The sequence below is a fragment of the Rhineura floridana genome, chromosome 14 (assembly GCF_030035675.1).
Source record: "Rhineura floridana isolate rRhiFlo1 chromosome 14, rRhiFlo1.hap2, whole genome shotgun sequence".
NCBI lineage: Eukaryota > Metazoa > Chordata > Lepidosauria > Squamata > Rhineuridae > Rhineura > Rhineura floridana.
The window spans coordinates 395,130-420,223 of NC_084493.1; the positions used below are offsets into that span (position 1 = coordinate 395,130).

General features: G+C 50.8%; 3 protein-coding genes and 1 long non-coding RNA gene across 5 annotated transcripts; 2 read left to right on the forward strand and 2 right to left on the reverse strand.

Annotated features, from left to right (window-relative positions):
* Positions 1 to 3,319: 3,319 nt before the first annotated feature.
* On the reverse strand, positions 3,320 to 7,929 carry LOC133369550 (uncharacterized). Its single transcript, XR_009758912.1, has 2 exons — positions 7,092 to 7,929; positions 3,320 to 6,056 (listed from the first exon to the last, which is right to left on the reverse strand). It is a non-coding gene; the product is annotated as an uncharacterized LOC133369550 (long non-coding RNA).
* PDIA3 (protein disulfide isomerase family A member 3) lies at positions 7,118 to 16,236 on the forward strand. Its single transcript, XM_061594796.1, has 13 exons — positions 7,118 to 7,476; positions 9,479 to 9,557; positions 9,938 to 10,055; positions 10,381 to 10,485; positions 10,980 to 11,109; positions 11,993 to 12,109; positions 12,200 to 12,325; positions 13,054 to 13,236; positions 13,487 to 13,595; positions 14,754 to 14,882; positions 15,116 to 15,195; positions 15,472 to 15,529; positions 15,756 to 16,236. The coding sequence occupies exons 1-13, from the start codon at positions 7,133 to 7,135 to the stop codon at positions 15,873 to 15,875; spliced, it is 1,698 nt and encodes a 565-aa protein (XP_061450780.1). The 5' UTR covers positions 7,118 to 7,132; the 3' UTR covers positions 15,876 to 16,236.
* On the reverse strand, positions 11,620 to 21,511 carry ELL3 (elongation factor for RNA polymerase II 3). Of its 2 annotated transcripts, XM_061594797.1 has the most exons (12): positions 21,380 to 21,511; positions 21,240 to 21,284; positions 20,578 to 20,711; positions 20,250 to 20,404; positions 19,712 to 19,890; positions 19,523 to 19,635; positions 19,256 to 19,346; positions 18,606 to 18,924; positions 18,166 to 18,205; positions 17,536 to 17,707; positions 17,398 to 17,442; positions 11,620 to 17,323 (listed from the first exon to the last, which is right to left on the reverse strand). In XM_061594797.1, exons 1-12 carry the CDS (start codon positions 21,503 to 21,505, stop codon positions 17,195 to 17,197), a joined length of 1,548 nt encoding a protein of 515 aa, XP_061450781.1. In that variant the 5' UTR covers positions 21,506 to 21,511; the 3' UTR covers positions 11,620 to 17,194. The 2 variants fall into 2 exon arrangements, with proteins under 2 accessions (XP_061450781.1, XP_061450782.1); XM_061594798.1 differs by lacking the exons at positions 11,620 to 17,323; positions 17,398 to 17,442; positions 17,536 to 17,707 and adding an exon at positions 17,722 to 17,781.
* Positions 21,512 to 23,397: 1,886 nt separating this feature from the next.
* SERF2 (small EDRK-rich factor 2) lies at positions 23,398 to 24,689 on the forward strand. Its single transcript, XM_061595465.1, has 3 exons — positions 23,398 to 23,506; positions 23,671 to 23,779; positions 24,396 to 24,689. Exons 1-3 carry the CDS (start codon positions 23,500 to 23,502, stop codon positions 24,466 to 24,468), a joined length of 189 nt encoding a protein of 62 aa, XP_061451449.1. The 5' UTR covers positions 23,398 to 23,499; the 3' UTR covers positions 24,469 to 24,689.
* The last annotated feature ends 405 nt before the right edge of the window (positions 24,690 to 25,094 follow it).

Here is a 25,094-nt window from a genome sequence, read left to right on the forward strand (position 1 = left end):
TTGGGCTGCGCTGCCACCTGCTGGTGAGAAATATAGGAAGCGGCCACATATGGTAAGCATGCCACATTTACTTGGTAAGGCTGCAGCTCTGGGGGGTCTGGGAGAGAAAGGTCTCTCCACCACCCAGATGCTTTGAACTGGAGGTGCTGCTGGGCTTGAACCTGGCACCTTTTGCATATAAAGCAGTTGCTCTACCACTGGCCTATGGCTGTTCTCCAAACACCTGTTCTTTCTCTTCCTGACTTGTTTTTCACTGACATAGGCTAGCTTGCAACCAACAGGCAGTAACTAGGTGAGAATGCAGAAATTGTTTCCCAGTGCAAAAGGCAAGAGTTATGCAGAGTGTGCAGATATGTGACAGGAACTGTTCTAGCTGGGCAGCATGTGCAGTGACACCTCCTTTTGATGAAATGAAGTGAGATTTCAGAGAGAACTACTCAGCTCTGTGGTTTTTTCCTTGAAAAGGAAAGGGAACCCTTTGTTCCATGGTAGCTAAGAAGAGTTCCAACAGGACTGTTGGCAAACTTGGGGCTGCTGTCAACACAATGACTGAGACGTGGGAATGGCAACACAATAATTAAAAGTGGTACCAAGCCTACATGTGCACCTAATTACACTATTTATGTAACTTACACATTACCAGAGGGGTGATATTTGGGATCTTTAATCTGGAACTCAGTACTTAAAAATAGATTGTTTATTTACAGCAGTGATGGGGAACTTGTGTCTTTCCAGATGTTGTTGGATTACAATTCTTAGAATTCTGACCATTGGCCACTCTGGCTGGGGGGTGATAAGTGTTTGGAGTCCACCATCTTGGGGTCCACAGGTTCCCCGTCCTTGATTTACAGAATCAAAATGCATAGCATTTATTTGCAGAGTTCTTGAAAATGGGTAAACAAGTCTTGTGGACGTATGGCACAGTCTGTTGATTATTGAGAGGCAGATTGTTGCCAGTGCCCTGGGGAGTAACTATGGGGGCACTCAAGGTATGCTGGACTTTGTAGGCTGCCCCTTGGTTTTAGATGGAAGCTGAGAGGGCAGGGGGGCACTCTCTGTGGTTCACGTGGGAGGGGCCCCTGAGGCTGTGTCATCTGGTGGTAAGACCTTGGCCAAAGGCCTTTCATGTGGAAGAGCCAGCTCCTGACCAAAAGGGCTGCCTTCTTTGGAGAAACCTTGGTCCACTTCACCACTTTTAAAAGCGCAGTCGGTTGTATTCCGCAAAGACGTTTTGTTCACTCGCCTCACAGCCCATAGTTGTTTATCCCCATTAGTTCTCCTGTTTTGACAGAGCAGCAACAGTAGCAAAGCCCCCACCCCCACGGCCACACACTTTGATGGGGCGGAATACAGCTTGCACGTTTTCCTTCTCAGTCAGCACACCAGAGGAAATGGAGGCTTGACTTCAAAATCCTCCTCTCTGTTGCTGGCTCATTGTGTAGTGTTGGGTACGTTACTCTGGTCTCCTTTCTGCCAAAGGGGTAGCCAGTAGGGTTGCCAGGTCTCCAGTTTTTGCCCAGAGACTCTGGATTTTTGGGGTGCTCACCAGATCTCTGGGTGAGTCACCTTAATTATCCAGACTCAGCATTCATTTTAAAAAAATTAAGTTTCTAGGTGGTCTGGTTCATGAGATATATACCAAAATGTCACCACTGCCCCCCCCCGCAACTTCAGTTAAATGAGCTTGTAGCTGGCTGCTCTAATCCCGCCCTTTCAGGTTTGTAGCCAGTAAGTTAAGTCAGGATTGTGATTGACAAAGCAGTAGCTAGTCCTCTTTGCAAGTCAGAACACTTGTTTTTCCTGCTTATCTGAAAATCTCATAAGTATATAGCTTTCAGTCTTTTTCTCTCTTGTGTGCAGAAGTCAAACAAGTTTAAATTTCCTGGGCTGTTGAAGAGGGCAGCGTTTTGAAAACCTTTCCAATATGAAGCTTTAATCCAATACTTGTTTTTCTGGGAGTAAAGCTGCAATGCTTATCCCACATATCCAGAATAAATCCCACTGGATTCAATAGGACTTACTTTTAAGTAGACATGGTTAGGATTGTGCTGTAAATTGATGGGACTTTTGAGTGAACACAGCATAGAAATGTGTCTGTGTTGTAAATATTTCTCTTCCCCTCCAGTTCTATGTTTTAAAGCAATTAGGCAGGGTTTACTTAGGTATCACTGCTTTTCTTATGTTACAAACTAATACTGATTTTTTAAAAATGTTCTGCAATAACCAACTGGTTTTGACAATAAACTATTTGTATAGATGTATATATTTTTACATCTCCTGTGAGTATATGTGTGTGTGTGTGGTCTTTTCAACAACCCTGTGAGGTAGAGTTGCAGACTGGAAACCAAGGCAGCTTACAATAAGAAATAAATCTCTTTAAAATCCAGTAACCATATAAACAGTTGCAAAACAGTTTAAAGTGGTATGATTCTGAATTTTTGGATGGGTGAATGAAGTTATCACTTGAGGTTGCAGTTCTATGCATGCTTCTCTGGTTGAGTAAGCCCCATTGAATACACTGGGACCTGCTTTTGAATAAACAAACGTAGGATTGCACTATAAGTTGTGTAAATAAACATATTTGATAGTCATGCTTATATAAATATTTCTTCATACTATGTCCCGATAAGTATCTGATTTCACACTATGGTTGTGTATCATTATTTCTTCTACATTTTAAGTGTGCCCTTCTTCCTTGGGGTGGTCATGGTTCCCCTCTGTTGTTTTTATCCTGAGGGGCAGATTAGGCTGAGAGATGGTGAGTAGCTCATGGTCATCCAGTAAACTTTATAGCTCATTTCCATTTTAAAAAATAAATTAAAATGATTTATATGCAGGCAAAGTTTATTAAGTAAATCCACACAATGTTTAAAGCACATCTAACTTGCATTTAAAGCACATGACTTCCCCTGAAGAATCCTGGGAAGTGTAGTTTCCCCCTCAGGTATAGTTCCCACCACCCTTAAACTACAGATCCCATGATTCTGTGGTGTGATTCATGTGCTTCAACTATGTGTTGAACGTGCTTTAAATGAATGGTGTGGACCTGCACTGGGTAATGTGCATTCATTAGTGAATTGAAAAGAACAATTTTAAAACGTTTTTTTAAAACAGGAAGGGATGTAGCTCAGTGGTAGGGCATATACTTAGCATGCAAAGGTCCAAAATTCAGTTTCTGGAAAAGACGATTTCCTGGAACCCTGGAGAACTAATGCTAGTCCATGTCATCAGTACTCAACTAGATGGCACCAAATGGCCTGACTCAGTATAAGGCAGGTTCCTTTGTTCCTAAAAATGGAAAGAGACCCAAGGGCCACAGTGACTCTAAAATTTATTTATGTATTTTATTTTCAACAATTATATACCACTTTACTGAAAAAAATCTCAAAGCTGTTTACAGAAGGAATTAAAACAATAAAATTACTGGCAAAAACAGTTAGACAGGTATTTAAAAACATTCAGAATAATAAAACCCAACAATGAGTTAAAAACAGATAAAAACAATAGCCTCTACATGCCTGGATAGGCTTGCCTAACCAAAAATGTTTATGGCAGGTGCTGAAAAGAGTACAATGAAGGCATCTGCCTAATGTCAATAGGCAGGGAGTTCAAAAGTGTAGGTGCTGCCACACTAAAGGACTGATTTCTTACAAGAGCAGAACAAGTACTAGGTGGCACCCATAACATGGAAAGCACACCTTGAACTTGGCCTTGTAGCAAATCAGCAACCAATGCAGATTTCAGAGCAGAGATATAATGTGCTGATAGGGTCTCATTCATGTCAGCAATTGTCCCACAGTATTCTATTTCTATGACCTTGGCTGACTGGCTGCCAGGATTTGTTTAGTTTTTGTTAGGAACCCTGACTGGTTGTGGGATGCTGGGTTTTCAGTCTTACTCATGCAACTCTTGTGGTTGGTAAGGTATTGCATTTAGGAAATAATTGCCGTCTCTTTTTTATTTGTGTTTCATTTACTTCCGACCTTACTCCCTTACACCCATAGAAGCAACAACAGTGGTTTCATGTGGTCAGCTGAACCCCCCCCCCTTAAACCCACTGATGATGCACCTTGTTGGGTACAAGATGGTTTGTTTCTTGCCCAATAGTGGTAAAAGAGAATTCACATATTGGGAAGTGTGGCTGCAATTGTTCCCAAGCTACTGCTTGTGAAGGTAGACCAAACCACGTGTGTTTTCCCTACCAGTTGTCAACACACTTGGATGAAACGGATTACTTGGATCCATACCAATCGGGTTTCAGGACTGGTCACGGAACTGAAACAGCCTTGGTCGCTCTGGTAGATGATTTGAGGAGGGCATTAGATAGGGGAGAATTCACCTTTCTTGTCCTCCTCGATCTCTCAGCGGCTTTTGATACTGTCGACCACGGTATCCTTTTACATCGCCTGGAGGGATTGGGAATTGGAGGCACTGTATTACAGTGGTTCCGTTCCTTTCTCTCCGATAGGTACCAACAAGTAGCATTGGGGGAGGAGGTTTCAGACCCTTGGCCTCTCAATTGTGGTGTGCCACAGGGCTCTATCCTCTCTCCCATGCTATATTTATATGAAGCCGCTGGGGACAATCATCAGGAGATTTGGGCTGCAGTGTCACCAATATGCAGATGACACTCAGCTCTATCTTTCGTTTAAATCTTCACCAGAGTTGGCTGTGGAGACCTTGTCCAAGTGCCTGGAATCCGTGAGTGGATGGATGGGAAGGAACAAGCTGAAGCTGAACCCCGATAAGACGGAGGTGCTACTTGTGGGGGACAAAAGAAGGTTGGGAGATGTTGACCTGAAGTTCAATGGGGTGAGTTTACCCCTGAAGGACCAGGTCCGCAGCCTTGGGGTTGTACTTGACTCCAGGCTGTCCATGGAGGCTCAGATTTCGGCGGTGAGCCGGGCAGCCTGGTATCAACTACACCTCATACGAAGGCTGCAATCCTACCTTCCTGCTCATCAGCTCCCCCTGGTAGTACATGCCTTGGTCACCTCTCGTTTGGACTACTGTAATGCGCTCTACGTGGGGTTACCCTTGAAAACGGTCCAGAAATTACAACTTATACAAAATGCGGCGGCTCGACTACTTACGAATAGTCGCCGCCGGGATCACATCACACCAGTGTTATTCGATCTACACTGGCTTCCAGTTGTTTTCCGGGCCCAATTCAAGGTGTTGGTATTAACCTTTAAATCCCTATACGGTCTCGGCCCAGTTTATCTTATGGAGCGCCTTCAATGCCACCAATTATGCCGCCCGACAAGATCAGCCACTCAAGGCCTTCTCTCAATCCCGCCGACAAAAACAGCTAGATTGGCGGGTACAAGAGAGAGGGCATTCTCAGTGGCAGCCCCCACTCTCTGGAACTCCCTCCCACAAGATCTCCGGCACGCCTCTTCCCTAAATGTATTTCGTAAAGCCTTAAAGACCTGGCTCTTTCAACAGGCCTTTGGGATCTCCGGGGAGGGTTAATTACTGTAACTGAAATGCCTCCTACCTTGTTTTAATATTGTTGCTGCTGTATTATTCTCATACTGTTTTTTATTGTATTATTGTATTTTATCTCATTGTGTTTTAACTGTTTTGTACGTCGCCTAGAGTGGCCTTTGGCCAGATAGGCGACACAGAAATTAAATTTATTATTTATTATTATTATTATTCACTGGAATTGGGTTGGCTGTCAAAATGGGTTTATAGCAGTCCACAGGGTAGAGAATCTTCCTAAAAAGTAAAGGTGTCCCTGCACTTGTAGTGTGAGTTGTTTCCGACTCTTAGGGTGACATTTTGCGACGTTTACTAGGCAGACCATATATATGGGGTGGGATTGCCAGTTCCTTCCCCGGCCTTTCTTTACCCCCCAGCTGGGTACTCATTTTACTGACCATGGATGGATGGAAGGCTGAGTGGACCTTGACCCCTTTTACCAGAGATTCAACTTCCTCCTTCCATTGGAATCGAATTCCAGCCGTGAGCAGAGCTTCGGCTGCGTTACCGCCGCTTACCACTCTGTGCCACTCATTTCACAGACCTCTTTCTGAAGTCAAGGGTCAAATCTGTAAAGAAATTTGGAGCAGCCATGTTACAAGGTAGGGGCAGGACATTCCAGGGCGAGGAATGCCTGGATATCTTTGCAGAGGATCTCTAGTCAAGCTTTACTAAGCACAATTCAAATCATATCTACTCAGAAATAAGTCGTGTTGAGTTCTATGGGACTCAGTCCCTTAGTAAGTATGTTTAGAATTGTAGCCTTCAGGGGCATCCATCTTTACTCCTGAGTGCTCCTACCTAACCTCTCCACAGCACTAGGCTCCTTTCTTCCTAGAATGCCTTCTGGTGACTGGCATGGCCTGAGAGCACTTAAACCCTTTTTGCCATAAGGAAGATGGCTAGATTCAGTGTTCCCTACCCAGGCTCTATCTTTTAGCTAAGATTTTTATCTTAATTCCCAATCAGAGAAATGTTTTTGTTTGAACTGTATGCACCAAGCTACTGTGGTTGATACTTAATGTATCATGCTTAATGACATCACAAGGGCCCGCCCCATGACATCACTAGGGCCTGCCCCTGAAATCTCAGGGTTTGGGATGCTTCTGACCTGGCAACTCTTGCAGCCCCATGGCTTACAGCAGGAATGAAACAATTGTCAAGCAGCTTTTTAGAGGCTGTACATAGGAACCGAAATGCAAGCAATGAAAAACACAAGAAATGTCCGAAACTAGATTTTTTTTAAAAAAAATACTGGCTGGTAGTTTCATGAAATACATAATACAGGAAGAATATACTGAAGTGGAAGCATCTGTAAAAACCACCAAGATTCTGGCCATAAAATGTTTGACATCCATTAGATTTCCCACTAGCCGCCGTACAAGAACATTCCCCACCAGACTCGCGCCTGAAAACACCAGATTTAGCGGGGACACGACTAAACCGGCAACCGCATCGGCCTGGCGTCGCCTCCACCCAATCCCCCCCCCCCCGCTCGGAGGGGTGGGGGCGGGCCTTCCGCGCCCGGGATGGCGAGGCCTTGACCGGCCTTCGGGCGTCGCTCTGGCGACGAGAAAGCAGCCCCGCCTCTTCCTGCAACTAACCTTTTCCCCTGCATTGGCCAGCCTCGCCTCGTGACCGGCCAATGAGCGGCTGCCACACTACAGATCCGGCCTGTCTCCTGGAGGGGGCGGGACTTCCGGCTCCTCTTCAGCTTCCCGCTGAGGCGAGCGCGAGAGAAAGCGAAAGCCGCCGCCGCCACCGGACTGGCCTCTCCGCCGCCGCCTCCTCCTCCTCCTCCTCCTCGCCTCCTTTCGTCCGTCCGTCCGCCCGGTGGCTGGGCCTCATGGAGGCGCTGCTCCTCGCCCTGCTCCTCGCCCTCGTGCCGCGGCCGGGACTCGCCTCAGACGTCCTCGAGCTCAGCGACGACGACTTCGACAGCGGCCTGGCCGACCGCAGCGTCGCCCTCGTCGAGTTCTACGCGCCCTGGTGGGTCGGCGGGGACGGAGGGCCCGCGGGGGGGCGGCCTGCTTTGACCCCGCCCGGGGAGGGGGAGGTCCTCGCGTGCGCCCCCCCGGCCGCTGCTTCCCTTTCTCGCTTCTCGACCGGTGAAGGGCCGGGGGGAGGGGAGGGGAGGGGAGAGCGAGCGACGGGTGGAGGGGACGCCTCGGCAACCGGCTTTCAGGCGGCAGCCACGGCGGGGGCGGGGCCTGGGCCTGTGGGGAGGGGCCTCGCTGCCGTGGCTGCTCCTGGTTGGCTGTTGGGTGGGGACTTGAGACGCCCCTGGCGGAGGAGGGGAGGAGTCGGGTCGGGGGTCCCTCTCTGTCTGCCCCCCCTCCTCTCCAGCCGCCGCAGGGAAGGCGGCCGCACTGGGCTCCTCCTACCCTCGGAGGCCCGGTTCGAGCGGTGGCTGGCGGGCTCCTCGTGGGCCGGCAGTGCTGGGCGCCGAGCGTCGCGTGAGCACGGCGGGGCCTCCCTTCCCGCTCCTTGGGGTCGAGGAGGCAACGGTCAGGGCGTGTGCGTTGTCATGTGATATGGATAACTTAAATCTTGATGCTGTTTCACGTGGTTCCGAAACAGCTACGCTGTTTAAGTTCAAGCACGAGAAAGGTATTATTTCTCCTGCTTCCTTCTTACACCAGGCCGTGCCTCTTTTTGCATGCCTTCTTTTGGGAATGTCTCCAAAAGGCTATACGTGAATGCCTTCATACAGAGTGTGTTTCATACGATCAGTACCCATAACAGTTTGTGAGGTTAATAGCAGAATCCTGCACATGCTTGCTCAGAGTAAGGCCTGTTGAGTTCAATGAGGCTTTTTCTCAGATAGGTGAATATAGGATGGCAGCCTAAATATGAGGATGTAGGATCCTGCATTCTAGACAGTTTGGTCTTGTTTTCCACCCCATCCTCATCACAAGAATGAAAAGCCCATAAATAGTTACTGAGCATATTAAAGCTGTGACCTTGCCGAAGCCAAGCAGGTTTGGTCAGTGCTGAATTGGAACCATGTTTACACCTCCTTAAGTTCAAGAAAACAAATCAGGTGCCCACGTTTGGTAAATAGAATAGCAAGTTTTCACACCTGAGAAGTAATCGTATTGGCTATTCATTTACATAAAAAGCCTCCTTTTAACCTAATGTTCCTGATAAGAGGTACTGATGCTGTTTAGAGAAAGCATCCCAATGGTACTAGTTAGCTAAATAACTAATCAGTAACCTGCTGAAGGCTGGCAGAAGAGGAACAGAGAGTGGAGGGGGTCTGTCCTGAGTGGAAGAGGGGGCTTTCCTTCTCTTGCAACCCACATGGTTTGTATGCTGAGACGAGTGTTCAGTCCCTTCTCCAGGGTTCAAAACCCCACACAGCCATGAAGCTCGCTGGGTGACCTTGGGTCAGTCACTGCCTCAGGGGAAGGTAATGGTAAACCACCTCTGAATACCACTTACCATGAATCCCTATTCATAGGGTCACCTTTTCCATTTTATTCACTTGCATAGGATTGAGCTGCCCTGAGTGAAGGATCTCAGAAAAGTAAGGGAGGCAGGTGAAGAATAAATCAGTATCAGCTGGATTGTTCCCTCCCTCCCCCCCCCAAGGCTATCTGTCACCAACTGCCCTCTGGGAAGGATCCTTATGACTTGTTCTACTCAACAATTTTGCTTATTGTTTCCTCTCCCCACACCCCCAAAATGGGTATCGATGTTACTTGTAATGTGCCTTGGAAGGATTTGTATCCTGTAAGGCAGGATATTAATCACTGTAGTAAATAAATAAATCTTGGTTACTGGTTTCAGGCTACTGCTTAAATGCAAGGATGAGCTCACGTACTTACAGATTATTTCATATTAACCTAGATATTAATACTATTGCTATTTTCCCCCACCCCCCAAGATACGCAGTTTAAACTTTAAAAAAATATTTCTAATCATTATGTAAATGCCACCAAGCCAGCAGCAGTAGTATAGCAACATTGTAATGAGCTTTATCTTGTAGGTGTGGACACTGCAAACGCCTTGCTCCGGAGTACGAGTCTGCTGCCACCAGGCTAAAGGGAATAGTTCCACTTGTGAAGGTTGGTTCTGCTGTGTGTTACTGTATATGGCTCATAAACAAAACTGATCATTCCAGAAGTTAGCTGTTTGACTACTGATATGAAAGCCAAGAGTCAGTTCCATCATGGCCTGTGTGGGTGCAGTGATAGTTAAGGCAGGGTTTAAAAAGGTTTTGAATCTGTGTCTACTCTTCTTTTGCACCAATACCCTAGAAATGTAGGAAAAAAGAAGAGTCTCTATTGGGGTGGGGGGGTGCGGGGGGGCAAGTCCACACACATACATGCTATTGGCAGTGTTCAGACTCAATAGTTGTCTTTTGGAGATGTTGTCATCTTTTCTTGCTAAAAGGGCAAACTCTACTGAATCTGTTGGTAAAAGATTTGCTCGCATCATTTCTCAGGTTGATTGTACAGCAAACTCAAACACCTGCAACAAGTATGGAGTGAGCGGCTATCCAACTCTCAAGATCTTTAGGAATGGCGAGGAGTCTGGTACCTACGATGGACCAAGGACAGCTGGTAAGGGATTATAGGCCAGACTTGGTGAATGCTAGAGCACCCAGTTCATATTCTTCTGCAGTTCTGCCACAGAGTGGTGGGCTATTGTGCTCATATCCTGCTGGTTGGCCATTGCAATAACAGAATATTGGACCAGATGGGCCTTTAATCTGATCAGGGTGCAGGGCTCTTACATTCTTAAGGTTTAGTGGAACCCCATTTAAAAGGTGTTTGTATAGTACAAAGTACTATAAAGTGTACTTTTTGAGGACTGTGTACATCTGATGTGCCCAAAGTGGTTCCTAAATGGAGCCTGTCACTAATCAGTGCCAAATCTCTCTCCAAGATGGAATTGTGAGCCACCTGAAGAAACAGGCAGGGCCTGCCTCAGTTGCTCTCCGCTCTGAGACCTTTGAGAAATTCATTGGTGAAAAGGATGCTGCTGTTGTAGGTAAGTAGTTTGCGGGGGGGGGACTTTTTTTTCTAAGCATGCAAAGTGGCAAGGGAGCTTCAATTCAAATCTAAGTGCTACAGCCTGTTAACCCAATTGTTTCTCAGTAACTTTGAGATTAAAAAAAGCTGTGCAATATTGATATTTATTCTTGTTTAACAAAGTTAACAAAACTGCTAAGTGGGTTACAAGAATTTTAGAATAAGGAAGGGGCCTATAAGACCATCGAGTCCAACCCCATGATGAATGTAGGAATCCAAGATAAAGCACACCTGACAGATGAATGTCCAAGACATGAGGCATTCCCACTCTTCCCCCAACTTAAAATGTTAGAAGTCAGGAGCTGGGTTCCTTGGATGGAATTTGGAGACTATTGCATATGGCTCATTGGCCTGGGCAGTCTAATGTATTCTTTAAGTCTAGGTGGAATAGCTGAACTGTTTCTGCTAATCCTCTCTCATGCGGAGCCATTTGCCTTTTACAATGTTCTGCAGGCTTCTTCAAGGAGCTGTTTGGGGATGCACATTCAGAGTACATGAAAGCAGCAAGCAACTTGCGAGACCATTACCGCTTTGGGCACACCAGTGATGAGGAGCTAATTAAGAAATATGAGCCAGATGGCGAGTAAGTGGTCTATATGGGTCTCTGTTCTGCTGATTGTTTTACCAAATTACAAGACCCAAATCTCAGAAATGCATCTGGGTACAGCCAGCTTCCTGGCAATTCTGCTTTTCTGTGACTTTCCACAACCAATTTTCCCCACTTGTATGGCAAGTTTTCCCTCAGGGATAGACCACTGGCTCTTGTTGGGCTGCGCTTTAACAGTACTGGGCCAGTTGCATGAAATGGGTCCCTGCTATAGCCAAACCTTGATCTTGGCACCTCTCCTTGTACCTGCCACGGTGCTCCTCATCCCCCTGCAAACTCCCAAGTCCCTGCTGGGCTGTTTCCATCTTGTTTATCCTACCACCTGCAGGGAGCAGGCAAGTCAGAGCTTGAGATGCTTGCTGGCTGTCATTCAGCTCTTCTTTGGGGAGTTGGTTAAACAGCTGAGGCGCTGCCAACAGATTGGACTAGATGCCCATACGGAAAGAAAAAGTAGTCCCATTTGTGGGCTATGCATTTATTTATTTATTTATTTATTTATTTTGTATCCCACCCTCCCAGCAGGAGCCCAGGGCGGCAAGCAAAGCACCAAAAAACTTCATAAAAACAGATCTTAAGATACATTAAGGCAAAACTGCATTAAAAACAATTTTAAAAAACAATCTTAAAAAAGGTTAAACATTATTAAAAAACATATTAAACAATTCTGACATAGATGCAGAGTGGGATAGGTCTCAACTTAAAAGGCTTGTTGAAAGAGGAAAGTCTTCAAAAGGCGCTGAAAAGATAGCAGAGATGGCGCCTGTCTAATATTCAAAGGATAATCATAGCAGAATGGAGCCTGTTTTGGGGTGGTGTGTGCATTGCCCAGTGTCAAGATGCAATGATCAACTTTCCACAGAGGCATCATCCTGTTCCGTCCCCCACACCTGACAAACAAGTTTGAGGACAACTCTGTGCGATACACAGAGGACAAGATCACTACTGGCAAGATCAAGAAGTTCCTTCAGGAGAACATGTAAGCGTATGACAGCATCATTCTTGTTGGTCTAGTGTATGTCTGAGGTATGCAATCCACATGTTCATGTGAGGGACTTCTGTCTTTTAGCTTTGGCATCTGCCCACACATGACTGAAGACAACAAAGAACTGATCCAAGGGAAGGATCTGCTGGTGGCTTATTATGATGTGGACTATGAAAAGAATCCCAAGGGCTCCAACTACTGGCGCAACAGGTGAGCTTCCTTTCTCCATGGAGAGCATGGACAGGACCCTGGAGAAGTTTGATCGCTGGACGGAATAGCTGAGAACTATAAGCTGTCGAAGAGCTTGGGAAGCAGACTTCCAGCACTTGCCCCGGATGTGTGAGCTTTCTATAAAAATATACAAGGTTAAAGTAATATCAATGGTTTCTAGCCACAATGGCCATGTTCTGCCTCCATTGTCTGAGGCACTGGCGGAGAGTTACTGTTGCACTCCTGCTTGTGGGCTTCCCATTGAAGCATCTGGTTGTCCACTCCGATAACAGGATGCTGGACTAGATGGGCCTCCTTTTGGCCTGATCCAGCAGACTCTACTTATGTTGACTGTCAGGGATGTGCAAGAAACTAGCAACTGGCTGGCACAAGTGGAGTTGGCTGCAGAGGTCCCCCTTCAAAAGTGACTGACTTGTAGAAGGAGGCTGAGCAGCGGCACTTCCTCCCTTGACCGCGCACTAATCATCTTGGTGACTCTTTGAGGCTGCTCCAAACTCTCTTGATCCTCTAACTCTGGAGCTTGTGGTTGCCTTGACCCTGACTGAATGCTGCACACTCTTGTCTGGACCAGGAAATTTCCAACCTTGGCTCTAATTAATTGAAATGACTTGCTGTGGTAGAGTAGCATTTCAGGCCTTGAAGGCTTCTTGCAGACTCCTGGTTGTCTTGAGGTGTCACAACAAAAAGCTGTATTGATGTTTCTGCAGAGTGATGAAAGTGGCCCAGAGTTTCCTGGATGCTGGACACAAGCTCAACTTTGCTGTTGCTGATAGGAAGGCTTTTGGCCATGAGCTCTCTGAGCTTGGATTGGATGGATCTACTGGTGATGTTCCTGTTGTTGGTGTCAGGACAGCCAAAGGGGAGAAGTTTGCCATGCAGGAGGAATTCTCGTAAGTGGAGTGTTTGTCCAGTGCTTGCCTTAGTAATGGCTTCTTAACTCAGGATGCAAACTGCTTCCGGGGGGTCTGGTTGGAAGATACTCTGTTGACTTTACACTGCACAGTTCAAGGAAAAGCAGCAGACTGAGGTCTAGAAAGAACAGGAAGCAGCATAGAAAGGCTAAGGTTGCTTCCAGAGGTTCTGGAGGGAAGTACAGGTGGAAACAAACCGGTTGAAACAATTATCTTCTTTGGTTTGCAGACGTGATGGGAAGGCCTTGGAGAGATTCCTTCAGGATTATTTTGATGGAAAGCTGAAGAGATACCTGAAATCAGAGTCTATCCCAGAGAACAACGATGGGCCTGTGAAGGTGGGAACTGTTGCTACCTGCGCCCCCCCCCCCGGCCCAATGATGTTGGACTCCGAACTCCCATAGGCCTGAGCCAGCATGGCCATTGATCAGGGATGGTGGGAGCTGTAGGCCAGCAACATCTGGAGGGCCACCAGTTCACTATCCCTATTCTAAAGAGAGCATGCCGCTCTTCAGAATGTCCAGGAAAGGTGACCTCTGCTGTATTCTGGGTCATGCTGTAGCTGTTGGCCTTATATATGTGACTGATGTGCAGCACCCCCAGAGATCTCAGATCCCATTCCAAACTGCCCATGAGTTTCTCAGTTTTATGCTATTTTAATGCAATTTAAATATGATTAATGTGCTTATTTATTAAGATCTTTCTAAGTGTCTTTTAAAACTATAGCTTTTCCATGGTGGATTACATTAACAGCAAATACAGTTTGATAAATGGACATTAAAACATGCAATTGAAATTACAACTTAGATTTAAAAAGCCCATACCATAAAGGTAAATAATAATCCCAGTAGCATCCTATATAATAAATGCTTGAATTTCCACAGCCACAGGATATCCATCTTAACTGGATTAAGTTTCAGTTTATTTGCCCTTAATGCGCACCAAACCTGTCTCTGAATACTTGAAGCCCAGGATTTCCACAGCCTCCCTGGGCCGATAGGAAACTGAGGTGGAGTTGGATGTCATCTGCATGTTGATGACACTGTCAAAACCTTCAGGTGACTTCTGATGGTTTCACATAGGTGCTATATAAAATCTTTAATGTAAACTCTTGGGAAAGTGAGATGCTGCTAGAGATGTGAAGGCCTGGGAAAATACTTTACCCCTAGTGTTTCCCCCCCAAAAAAACCTTCACATCTCTAGATGCTGCCTGTGTCTCTGTGTTCCATGGGAGCTAGGCTTTTTAGAGTGTGTGTTGAAACTCCAGGGTTTCTGCAACACTGACGCGCTTCTGCCACCATAGAGGAGAGGAGTTGGGAATGGGCAGAAAAGCCACAGCCCTGTTTCTACCATGTGGTGGTGACTGGGCAGGGGAGGAATAGAGCCTTTTCACAGGGTTGCCGGTTGCTCCTGCCCATGCACAGACAGGACAAGTCAGAGGCCAATTCAGTCCTTAGATTTACCTGCTCATTTGAGCCTGCGCATTCTCTCCCCAGGTGGTTGTGGCTGAGAACTTTGATGAAATTGTGAATGCAGAGGGCAAGGATGTGCTTGTGGAGTTCTATGCACCGTGGTGTGGCCACTGCAAGAATCTGGAACCCAAATACAAGGAGCTTGGAGAGAAGGTATGCCTGAGGAGCTGGACCATAGAGGGCTGTTCCTGGGTGCTGTGCCCTAGGTGGTCTTTGTCTTCATAGAGGCCTCTGTTTATGGGCTGCAAATGGTGGGGACTGCTAGAGGGAATGGCTCGTATCCACCCTGGCCCCGTGTGTTGGGACAAGGTCCTCCTGACACCACTTTCCTATCAAGAGTTAATTGCTGCCAGGGCACAGCTGCTAACTGACTTATCTTTCAACAGCTCAGCAAAGATCCCAACATCATTATAGCCAAGATGGATGCCACAGCCAATGATGTGCCTTCTCCCTATGAAGTCCGAGGGTAAGACGCTCTGGTTGGTAACCACTGACTGGCCCTTGCCTGCTCTCCCAGTCAGCTCTTGCTGACGGAGTAGTTGGCCTGTGTATGCAGGCATTGCAGTGGAGGCTTCTGGGCTTTTAGGAGTTCTTTGGGCCCCACAGGTAGGCTGTGTGTGCTTGCACTGTCCCCTTGAAGACTGCTGTATGGAGGCCTCCGTTTCCTGCAGGGCAATCATTCAGAATACCACAGAGTACTGAATATGCCTGGCTGAGTCGTCTCTCTTGTTTTTGTTGACAGCTTCCCTACAATTTACTTTTCACCTGCGGGGAGCAAGCAAAGTCCAAAGAAATACGAGGTTAGTCTTCATGCTTGTAAATGAGTTCTCTGGAGCAGAATTACAAGCATCTCCTTTTTCTAAGTAGTGGCTGCAATGAGGCTGTTTTTCTTTCCTCAGTTAACTCCAGTGTGGTTAAGTAACATAAATGGTCAAGATGGAAGGGGTGGGAGGTAGTGAATGGCAACCAGGGAGTCCAGTGCCCCAGCAGTGTCTGCACCTCATCTCACTTTTGTCCGCTTGGCAGGGGGGGCGTGAGGTGAGTGACTTCATCAGCTACCTGAAGCGGGAGGCCGCGTACCCACCCATTGTACAGGAGGATGAAAAACCCAAGAAAAAGAAGAAGGTGCCCAAGGAGGATCTGTGAGGGGGTAGGGTACCTTGGCATCATCCTCTTCTTCCTCCTCCTCATCTGCAGAGGAGCCCTGAAGCCGCTCCTGGAGGCAAGGGCCCTGTGGTGCAGTAAAAGTTGTTGGAAAGTAAAGCCACTTGGGGCAGAGGGGACCCAGCTGCTGCTGTTCTGTTTAATTTCCTGCCCCCTTCTCTCTTAGCTGCACTTACCATGGATGCCCTGGACTGGCTGATATTTGTGGGTGGGGATGGGGAGGGTTTGTTTTATATTTTTTTGTACATTTGGAGAAGTGAATCAATAAATGACCCCCTTAGGCCCCAAGGTGCCTTTGCGTGATGATGGGAGCAGAGACTTGGGCCTGTTGCTGAAAAGTCAACTAGCTTGTTTGACCTGTTTGAAAGGGAGGAGACATGTTGTCTGTTTCTGGTGCTTTGCTAGTTTGGGTGTCTGCTCTGCCAAGAGAGCCTTCTGGTTATTATTGAATAACTCTGCTGTCCTTGGGAAGGTTTTTTGTTTTTTTTGCCTAGAATAGCCCAGCTCTACAGCTGGGCCAAAACAGTGTTGCTTACCACCCCCACCCTCTAGATGAGTATAACTGATGGATTGCCATGTGAGGAAAGAAACCAGCCTGTTCATTCAAATAACCTTTACTAAGAGAAGCTGAATGCTGTTATCTCCCTTCAGCCCTCAGACCTGGTAGGTGGTAAATAACTGTGGCAGCTGGAATTCTGCACAGACCATGTTAGTTCAGAGTTTTTCTTTAAGAAAGGGGTCTGGCAGTTGTGCACTGAACTTAACCAAGTATGATCCTAGTAAGTATTGACATATTCAGTTACGCTTCTATGAAAAAAAACATGACTGCCAACATTTTCCAAGCTTTTTGAAAGGCACAAGACTTGTATAGTTGCTGTCTAGGAAGTAATCCTAAAGCAGCTGCTTTGAAGGCAGAGCTTTATTTCAGGCTAAAGAGGGGTTCTGTAGTTTTGGGTAGCCTAATTTTGAAGCATCTGTCGGCTGCTGCAGAAACCTTGCTCTGAAGGATGTGGGGGCAGGGAGCACTCGCTCCCTTTGAGTGCAGGGCAGCCTGTTGAGGGGCCACAGACCAAACTCTGGACGGAAACAGGAAACCTGCCTCTTGCTTGCAAGTTGTTGCATGGCAGACTTGGACCAAAAGATAAGAGGAATGTGTTGTGAGCAGAGGCTGTTGAGCTGAACAAGGCTTGCTGCAGGAGCAATCAAATCAGCTGCTCTTTATCAACTACAGTGCAGTTCAGCCACTCTCTTCTGCCTCCTTGTGAGGAGTTTCAGGCGATGCTGCTGGCCAGCCAGGGCCTTCATCTCTCACCACAGCCCACGTGTCCAGCTACATGCTGCTCAAAGTTTAGGATTTGGCCCTTGATATGGGAGAGCTTTTGGTGCAGATACTCGCAGTGTCTCTTTTCTTTCTGGTAATTAGGATACACCTACAGAGGAAAAAGGGGTCAGTCGTTTTTGGGAAAGAAATGCGCCCCCTTGGCTCCCACTGCACTAGCCTTACCTTCTTGAAGTGCCTGTATTCTTGCAAAATCTGATCTGCCAGTACCTGAAATAATCCAAGAGTGCTGGGTGAGACCCACTAAGCCAGGGAGTCTCTTCCTCCTGCCCCCCATTCTCTTGCTTCCTAGGCTGCTGTTACCTTGTATTCCTCAGTTCCATGCTGCATCAGCCTGATCCTTGTGCCCAGCTGGGCAAACCTCCTGCTGACGCTACCAATCCTGGCATGGAGGTGCCGGTATATGGTATAATCTGCACTGAAGTCCTCCTTGTAGGCTCGGTACTGCTGCACTGAGTGAATGGGGACATACTTCCTACAGTTCCAAAAGACATGTGTGTGACCTGGAGGCTGCAGAGGAAGGCCAACCTCCTCCCTTGGGGAGTTTACCTGAGACATCAAACATCATATGTGTTGGGAAGCCAAGCATCGGTCTCTCAGCAATCCATCGACCCTACCACATTTGGCCAGTCCAAGGGTTGTTTCCTCATGGGTCAGGGGGTGGGAGATGGGCAAGGCAATGGCTGAGACTTTCCTTGGAAGGCGGCTGTGTCAGATTTGTGCCCATACCTACCTCCATCCTCAATTCAGGGAGAAGCAAGAGGTATTCCAGCTCCGAGGCACGTTCCAGCCAAGCAAAAGTCTTTGAGAAGGGCAAGGACCAGGGCTGGGGAAAGTCCTGAAGGTGAGATGTGGCTGCGAGTCCTCCCACCCATGAAGGAAATGCTGCCCCCAAGTGCCCTTGCCTTTTGCACACTGCAGCTAGATACTTACAAGTAGTAGCTGAGGGTCTCCGCTGGGGTGCTGCCGTGGCCTGGGAGAAGGGGCAACGGAAAGCTGAGTCAGCAACAAGGGAGTAGTTGCCGCTGCCCTGAATGGGCACTTGCTCCTTCCACAAGTATTTGCCTCTAAATTGCCTTCCCCAACCTGATGCCATCCCACTGTTTGGGACTACGACTCCCACCACCCCAACTGGGCTGTGTCTGATGGGGGTTGTAGTGCAAAGTGTCTAGAAGGCAACTGAAGCGGCAGGCTCTGTTGGGGAGCCCTTCAGGCCCTAGTGACTGCACACAGGGCATTTGTCCCTGAATTCAGTCTGTTGGGCTAGGAAGTCAAACCTCCTGCCCAAGGTCAGGAGTGGACTGGTGAGGTCCCAATTACCATCACATTAGATGTTGCTTCTCTGAGCCATGTCCCAGCCAGGCTCTCCTCACCTTGCAGCGCTGGCGGAAGTGTCTGCCCTGGCCATTTGCTCTCTCTTGCTCCATTGCTTGCCGCTGCTGCCGCCTCTGCTGCTGCTGCCACCGCCTCCTCGGTGCTATGACCCTCTCCTGGGAGCTTATTGCCATAGGACTGGGCACTGCTCTCAGGGGACCCTGCCACAGGCTCCATTTTGCGTCCCCACCAGCTGCTCTCTGCTCCTGTGAAATGGGGCCCCTGCCACCTTTTGGATCTTGGCCCAAGGGCTGCACGGAGAGGCTGTAGCCTCTGAAACGTCAAGTCGCTCCTGCAGTGTCTCTGCCAAGTGGAGACCTGAAAGAACAGCATGAGGAGGGCTCCCACCGGGCAGGAACCCCTACCGAACAACTAATGCTGGGGGGACAACTCAGAAAAGTTCTGCAATATGCAGGCAGGTCGTGCTGGCTCATTGCAGGCTCCAAACTAGAATGGCATAAATGGAAGACAAAGCCTGTCTTCACCACCCTGCTCCGTGCCCGCAGGAGCCTGCAAAGCCTGGGAATTGGGTGCTGTGTGAGCGTGATGCAACTGCAGTCTTGCCATGGCATCAGCGGCCTGCTGCTCTCAATCAAAGCCCTTGACATTCACCTCAGCTCCACTGTTGCACGGAGGAAAGCTGACTCACCCCTCTCAGCGGACTACCAGCTTGAGAAGAGGAAAACCTTTCAGAAGGAAGGCCTAGGAAGGATCCAGCCAAAGCTTGCTGGGCCTGTTTCCTGCAGGAAGGAGGGGGGAAGGGTTGTTGAAAGCTGGCAACAAAGAGCAGGGAGCAGATGCACAGGTGTTCCCAAGGAATTATGCACGTGGGGAGGGAGGACGAGCAAACGCAGAGGCCCCCTCCCTTGCCAAGTCCCCTCTGCAACAGCATCACTCCTGCAGCCAGTTGCTCTACCTCTGCAAGAGCTGCGCTGCCTCCTGGTGCTGCTGCGGGGTGTATTCTGGCCCATGCTCCTGCCTCGGTGGCTCCAAAAGCTGCTCTTCCAACTTGTAGCTTCTTTCCTGGGTCTGGAGGACAAAAGGGTGGTGAGGGAGGCTTTGGCAAGGGGGGGAAGCCCAGCCTAGTGGCTCCTGGCACACCTACCTCTGCCTGCACCTGTGGTCTCTCCTGCAGGCCCAGCCTCATTGCCCCAGCTGGCTCTCCTTCCAGGGGCTGCAGCAGGACTGGAAGCTGTGCACAGGATGCCCCTGGAGTCGGGGGCTTCTTAGCCAAGGGGCTGCTTGCCTTGCCTTTCCCTCGGGGATCTGCAGCCGGTTTCCTTGCTGCAGCAGAGAGAAAAGCAGAAAATCAAGGCAAAGGGAGGCAATGGGCACCTGCCTGGGCTCTCGGAGCCTGGACTGTTGCCCGGCCAGGCCCTTACAGGGCCAGGGCCATGGCAGAGGGAGAGCCCTCCTTGCAGCTGGGAAGCTGCTCTTCCCCTTCTATGCGGCTTTGGAGACTTCTGGGCTGAGCCTGGCTCAAGTGGCACAGGTGAGCAGATGGCCTGTAGTCAGCCTAAAAGTTCAGGAGGCACCCCAAGAAAGTAGGGGGGAGAAAGTGGTCTGTAATCAATTTAATTATATTTGTAAAAGAAATGAGTGTGCGTGTGTCCAAGAGACCCAGCTCCCTCGCCCCTCCTCACCTTGGTGTGGCAGAGTGGGCCAAGTGGCCGGGGGCGCCTGGCTGTGGGCCTCTGGCGCCACACTCCTCGGCAGCTGGGAAGACTCAACCGCGGCGCAAATGGTGATTTTCTCCTGGATGGCGCCTCGGCTCTCCAGCCGCTCGTGGCCGCCCGGCCTGGGCAAAGAACAGCCGCGCTCAGGGCAGGGCTTGGGGTGCTCCCCCTTTCCCAAACCCCGGCTCTCTTCCCAGCCAGGGAGACTTCAAGGGGGGAGCCCCAGGCTTTTGGGTACAGCGTCAGTCGGCGGGACGGGCCAGGCCGGCTCTCCTAAGGGGGGGGGGAAGCCCACCTGGAGCAGGATTGGCGGACGCAGTCGAAACTGGCCTGAGGCTGCTCCTTGCTGTAGCGCGAGAGGTAGAAGGTGAAGCGGAAGGTGCGGGGCTCGGGACGGCCGGCGGCGGCGGCACAGGGCACCTTGAGGTACTGCCCAGCAGCAAAGAAGGAACGAGTCTGAGCAGTCGCAGACCACCCTGGAGCCCCGCTTGGCCCAGCGGTGGTGCGCGCCCCCTCCAAGCCCGGGACTGGTACATGTGAATGAACTGAAGTGAGCAGAGCGCCGCCCCTTTCCTGGCGCGGAAGACGGGGTCCCAGCCCAAGCCCAGTCCGCTGCCTCGCCCGCCCCGGCTCAAGGTCTCCGCGGGTAGCGGAGACTTCAGCCAAGAAACCTGCGGGGGAGGGTCCCGATCCCGATCACTTTCGTCTCGTGCCCGTCGGAAAAACCTCGGCAGCCTTCCCCCCCCCCCCCAGGAAAACAGGACTCCGCGGGGAGGACTCTGCAGCCAGGCTTGGCTTGCAGTTCGCCCGAGACTCGTTAGCCGGCTTGCTGAAAGCCGCGGGGACCTCATTAGCAGGCTGCGCCCGCAGCAGCAGCAGCAGCAACACCCCTCCCGCTCCTCTCTGCCCAGACCCGGCGATGTCGGGAGGGTCACGACCCCCCTCCCGCAGACTCACCCCTTGGCTGCCCTGGAAGGCGATCACGGGCCGGGGCGCCGCCACCTGCGGAGAAAGCAGGCCGTGAAAACTAAGCCCCTCCCGCCATTTGACACCCATCCCCGCGCCTCCAGCCCGCTGGCCCCTCCGTCGATCATTACCCGAAGCCGCTGGTAGGCGAGCAAGGCTTGCAGGGCCGAGTCGGTCAGCTTCAGGTGGAAGAGGCTAAGCCGCGCGCCCCGTGAGCGGGGCCGGTAGGCGAGGCGCTCCGTCTGCCGCCGCGGCATGGTTGGAGTGAGCCGAGCCTGGGCGGGGCCTGCGCTCGTCGACTGGGCGGGCAGGCTCCTCCCCGCTCTGCCGCCGCGGCTGCGGAGCTCCAAAAGCTCCGACCTCGGACGACCGACTGCGTCGTCGCTTCGCTCTGGGAGCCTTCTCCAGGCCCGGACAAAAGAGGTCCCGGAGCAAAAACCCCCGCGACAGCCAGGGCTGCGCAAAGCGGCTCCTCGGCCGTCGGGCAAACCTCGGGTCCAGGTGAAGGAGGCCCCGTCCTGACGCCTTTACCAAAAGGCCGGAGCCCCCACTCCCCGTCAGCTTAGCTGGGAGGACCTCAGAAATGAGAACGGGGCCCCCGAAGGTGGGCTCACTAGTTCCGGTGTGGAAGGCCAGGCTGCCCAGGGGTACCTAGAGGCATTGCTCCTTGCTGGCAAAATCTTCATGGCTGCCTCTCCCAGCCCCTTTCAGACCTGCTGTCTGCCTGATTCTGTAGCTCATCCAGAGAGACTCCAGCCACTGGGCATTACTGTCTCCCATCTGGACTGCCTTCAAGTGATCTTGACTTATGGCGACCCTATGAATAGGGTTTTCATGGTAAGAGGTATTCAGAGGAGGTTTACCATTGCCTCCCTCTGAGGCTGGTTCTCCCCAGCTGGCTAGGGCCTGCTCAGTTTGCCACAGCTACACAAGCCAGCCCCTTTCTTGTCCTCAACTGCCAGCTGGGGGGCAACTGGGCTCCTTGGGACTCTACAGCTTGCCCATGGCTGCACAGGTGGCAGGGCATGTAACGCCTGAGCCACTCTCTGTGGGGTGATCTTTAGCTGGCCCTTGACGCCTAGGAGACACGAGTGGGGATTGGAACTCACAGACTCAGGCTCTCCTCCCCACTGTGTTATACCAGCTGTCTGCCTCCCATCTACATACTGTGCTGATGGGTTTGGGTGCCTGCTGCATCCCTTCTTGACACAGTTATGGAGCTTTGATGAGTCTTTGGGAGAACCACCTGTCCGGTGCCAGGGACCTGGCCTGCTCAACCCCAGGACAGGGTTCAGTTTCCATATTCAGCCCCTGGCACTGGCAGCCTCATCTGAAAGCTCCTCCAAGGAGTCTGAGGGCCTTTGTGACCCAGAACAGAGAGACTGCCCTAATTCCCCCACCTGTCCCACACACCCACTGGAGAGGAGAGGAGCATCGGAATAAGAAGTGGGTGGCTGCCTCTGTAAAGCCAGGCTGTGCTGGATTTTGTGAGATAAAAACCCTCTTGTAGGTCTAGCACTGAAATGGAAATGGACTGCCTTCAAGTCGATCCCGACTTATGGCGACCCTATGAACAGGGTTTTCACGATAAGCAGTGTTCAGGGGTGTGTGTGTTTCCATTGCCTTTCTCTGAGGCTGAGAGGCAGTGACTGGCCCAAGGTCACTCAGCGAGCTTCATAGAATCATGGAATAGTAGAGTTGGAAGGGGCCTATAAGGCCATCCAGTCCAACCCCTGGCTCAATGCAGGAATCCAAATCAAAGCATTCCTGACAGATGGCTGTCCAGCTGCCTCTTGAATGTCTCCAGTGTCAGAGAGCCCACTACCGCTCCAGCTAATTGGTTCCATTGCCTTATGGCTCTAACAGGAAGTTTTGCATGGCTGTGCGGATATTCGAACCCTGGTCTCCCAGGTCCTAGTCTGACACTGGGCGTGCACGTGCACAAGGCGGAGGAGGAGGGGTGGGCTGGGCCTCGCCCCTCCCAGCCACAGCCACTCGCAGCGAAGGGGCGGGGCTTTGATGTCGCCACGTTGCGCCTCAGCTGCCCTCCTGCGGCGCCGCCTCCTTTTTTTGGTCCTCCTTCCCTGTAGCCAATATCTGAGCCGTCCGCCTGGGCCGGGGGCCGCCTCCTGGCGCTCGCGGGCCAATGGCCGCCTGGCCCCTCTGCGGGGTGGCCAATCGGGCAGCGGCGGGGGCGGAGCTGGTTTGGGCTGTGCCAGTAGCTGCCTCGGGACGGGAGCGAAGCGGAGCCATGACGCGTAAGCGAGAGACCCCCGCCATCCCCTCCTCCCTCTCTCTCCCCCGGGGGGCGCTTCACTTTCCTCCCCGTGGGTGGGCGGCTGCGGGGGCGCCTCCTCCCTTCCTCCCTGGGGGGGCTGCCTCTCCTTCCTCTCCTCCTTTCTCTCTCTCGCTCTCCCTGCAGGCGGCAACCAGCGCGAACTGGCGCGGAACAAGAACATGAAGAAGCAGGCCGACACTGGCAAGGGCAAGCGGCGCGACGACGGGCTCTCCGCCGCCGCCCGCAAGCAGCGGTGAGGGAGGGTCGGCGGGCGAGGGAGGGTCGGCAGGCGGGGGCGCGGGCGTGCCCGGAGGCGGCTCTTCCCCGACCGGCCTTGCCTGCTGGGGCCGGATTTACCAACCCTTCCAGCACCCCTTCGGTAATCCCTGCCGCCCCTGGGTGATGGTGGTGGACGCGGCGGGCAGAGGGCGGGGGCCTCAGCTCTGGCAGGGAAGGGCCTTCTCGGGCCGCTTTCAAATTGTTTTTTTCAGAGGTAGGGCATTCTGGGTCTAGGAGAGCCCCTGTCATTTGCTGCCAGCCCCCATAACTCTTTAAGAAGCCGCAAGACCCTGGCTTGTTTTTGCTACTGCCGGGTCGGGCAAGCTGGCAACCCCTTTGGGCACTCGGGAGGGCCTGTCCCTGGCTCTGGAGGCTCCACTGAGCTGTGCTCGACCACCTCTGCGAGTCCTGTGTTGGAAGCCCGCAAAGGCCCGCAGCATGTTCCGAGGGGGGAGGCATTCCTGGCCTTGCCCCCGCCTGCCTTCTCGGTGGGGTGCGCTAGCCAGACAGTCCCTGCCCTCAGGCCTGTGATCTCCTTCTCATCTCAGGGACTGCAGCCAGCCTGAATGCTGCTGCTTTTCTCTCCCCAGAGACTCTGAAATCATGCAGCAAAAGCAGAAGGCAGCCAAGGAGAAGGAGGTGCCCCAGCCCCAGCCAAAGTAGGACCCGGCTGGGGAAAGCAAGAGTCCTAGGAGGCCTGCGCAGTGAGCACCCACTTCCCTGCCCTTCACTCACACTCCTGCTCTGCCCCCCCTGTTTGGAACCACCGTGGGCTTATCATGGCCGATATTGCGCCTCCTGCACCCCTGAGGCTGGCGAAGGGAGGAGCCCAGCCTGGGGCAGCCATTGCTAGAATCACTACACATTAAAGTAGTTTTCCTATTTGTGTTGGCTGAACAATTACTGCAGGAGATGAAGGAGGCCAGGCAAGCGGTAATGGATCACCAACGAGGCATGCGTGCGTGTATGGGTCTGGGCAGCCTTGTGCAATGGTTGTGCCTGTGGGCCCTCCTGGTAATTGATAGCTGGAGGTTGTGCTTTAATACAATACAAGGATGGGTGCTATCTAGGAGGTGCTCACAGCCTCCATCATCATGGAAGACTTGTTTACATTGATTTATTTTCTAAAGTTTGTCTGCCACATTTTTACCATAAACGGGTAAGAGAACAATTCATAACAATATCGAAACAGTCGTCAAAAACCTAAAATGGCTGATTTAAAGAACCTTAATTGTTTCTTAAAGACAATAACAAAACAGTACAGCCATGAGTTGATGCTACCAGCTGAT

What these genes read in the sequence shown, in the direction of transcription:
- PDIA3 (XM_061594796.1), top strand. Translation starts at nt 7,133, where the DNA reads ATGAGCGGCTGCCACACTACAGATCCGGCCTGTCTCCTGGAGGGGGCG. An exon ending in TCCAACTACTGGCGCAACAG is followed by an intron (nt 12,326 to 13,053) that starts GTGAGCTTCCTT and finishes ATGTTTCTGCAG; the next exon opens with AGTGATGAAAGTGGCCCAGA. An exon ending in ACAACGATGGGCCTGTGAAG is followed by an intron (nt 13,596 to 14,753) that starts GTGGGAACTGTT and finishes TTCTCTCCCCAG; the next exon opens with GTGGTTGTGGCTGAGAACTT.
- ELL3 (XM_061594797.1), bottom strand. Translation starts at nt 21,505, where the DNA reads ATGCCGCGGCGGCAGACGGAGCGCCTCGCCTACCGGCCCCGCTCACGG. An exon ending in GCAGCGCAGCTCTTGCAGAG is followed by an intron (nt 19,347 to 19,522) that starts GTAGAGCAACTG and finishes TCCTTCCTGCAG; the next exon opens with GAAACAGGCCCAGCAAGCTT. An exon ending in AATACAGGCACTTCAAGAAG is followed by an intron (nt 17,324 to 17,397) that starts GTAAGGCTAGTG and finishes TTTCCTCTGTAG; the next exon opens with GTGTATCCTAATTACCAGAA.
- SERF2 (XM_061595465.1), top strand. An exon ending in GCCGCCGCCCGCAAGCAGCG is followed by an intron (nt 23,780 to 24,395) that starts GTGAGGGAGGGT and finishes TTCTCTCCCCAG; the next exon opens with AGACTCTGAAATCATGCAGC.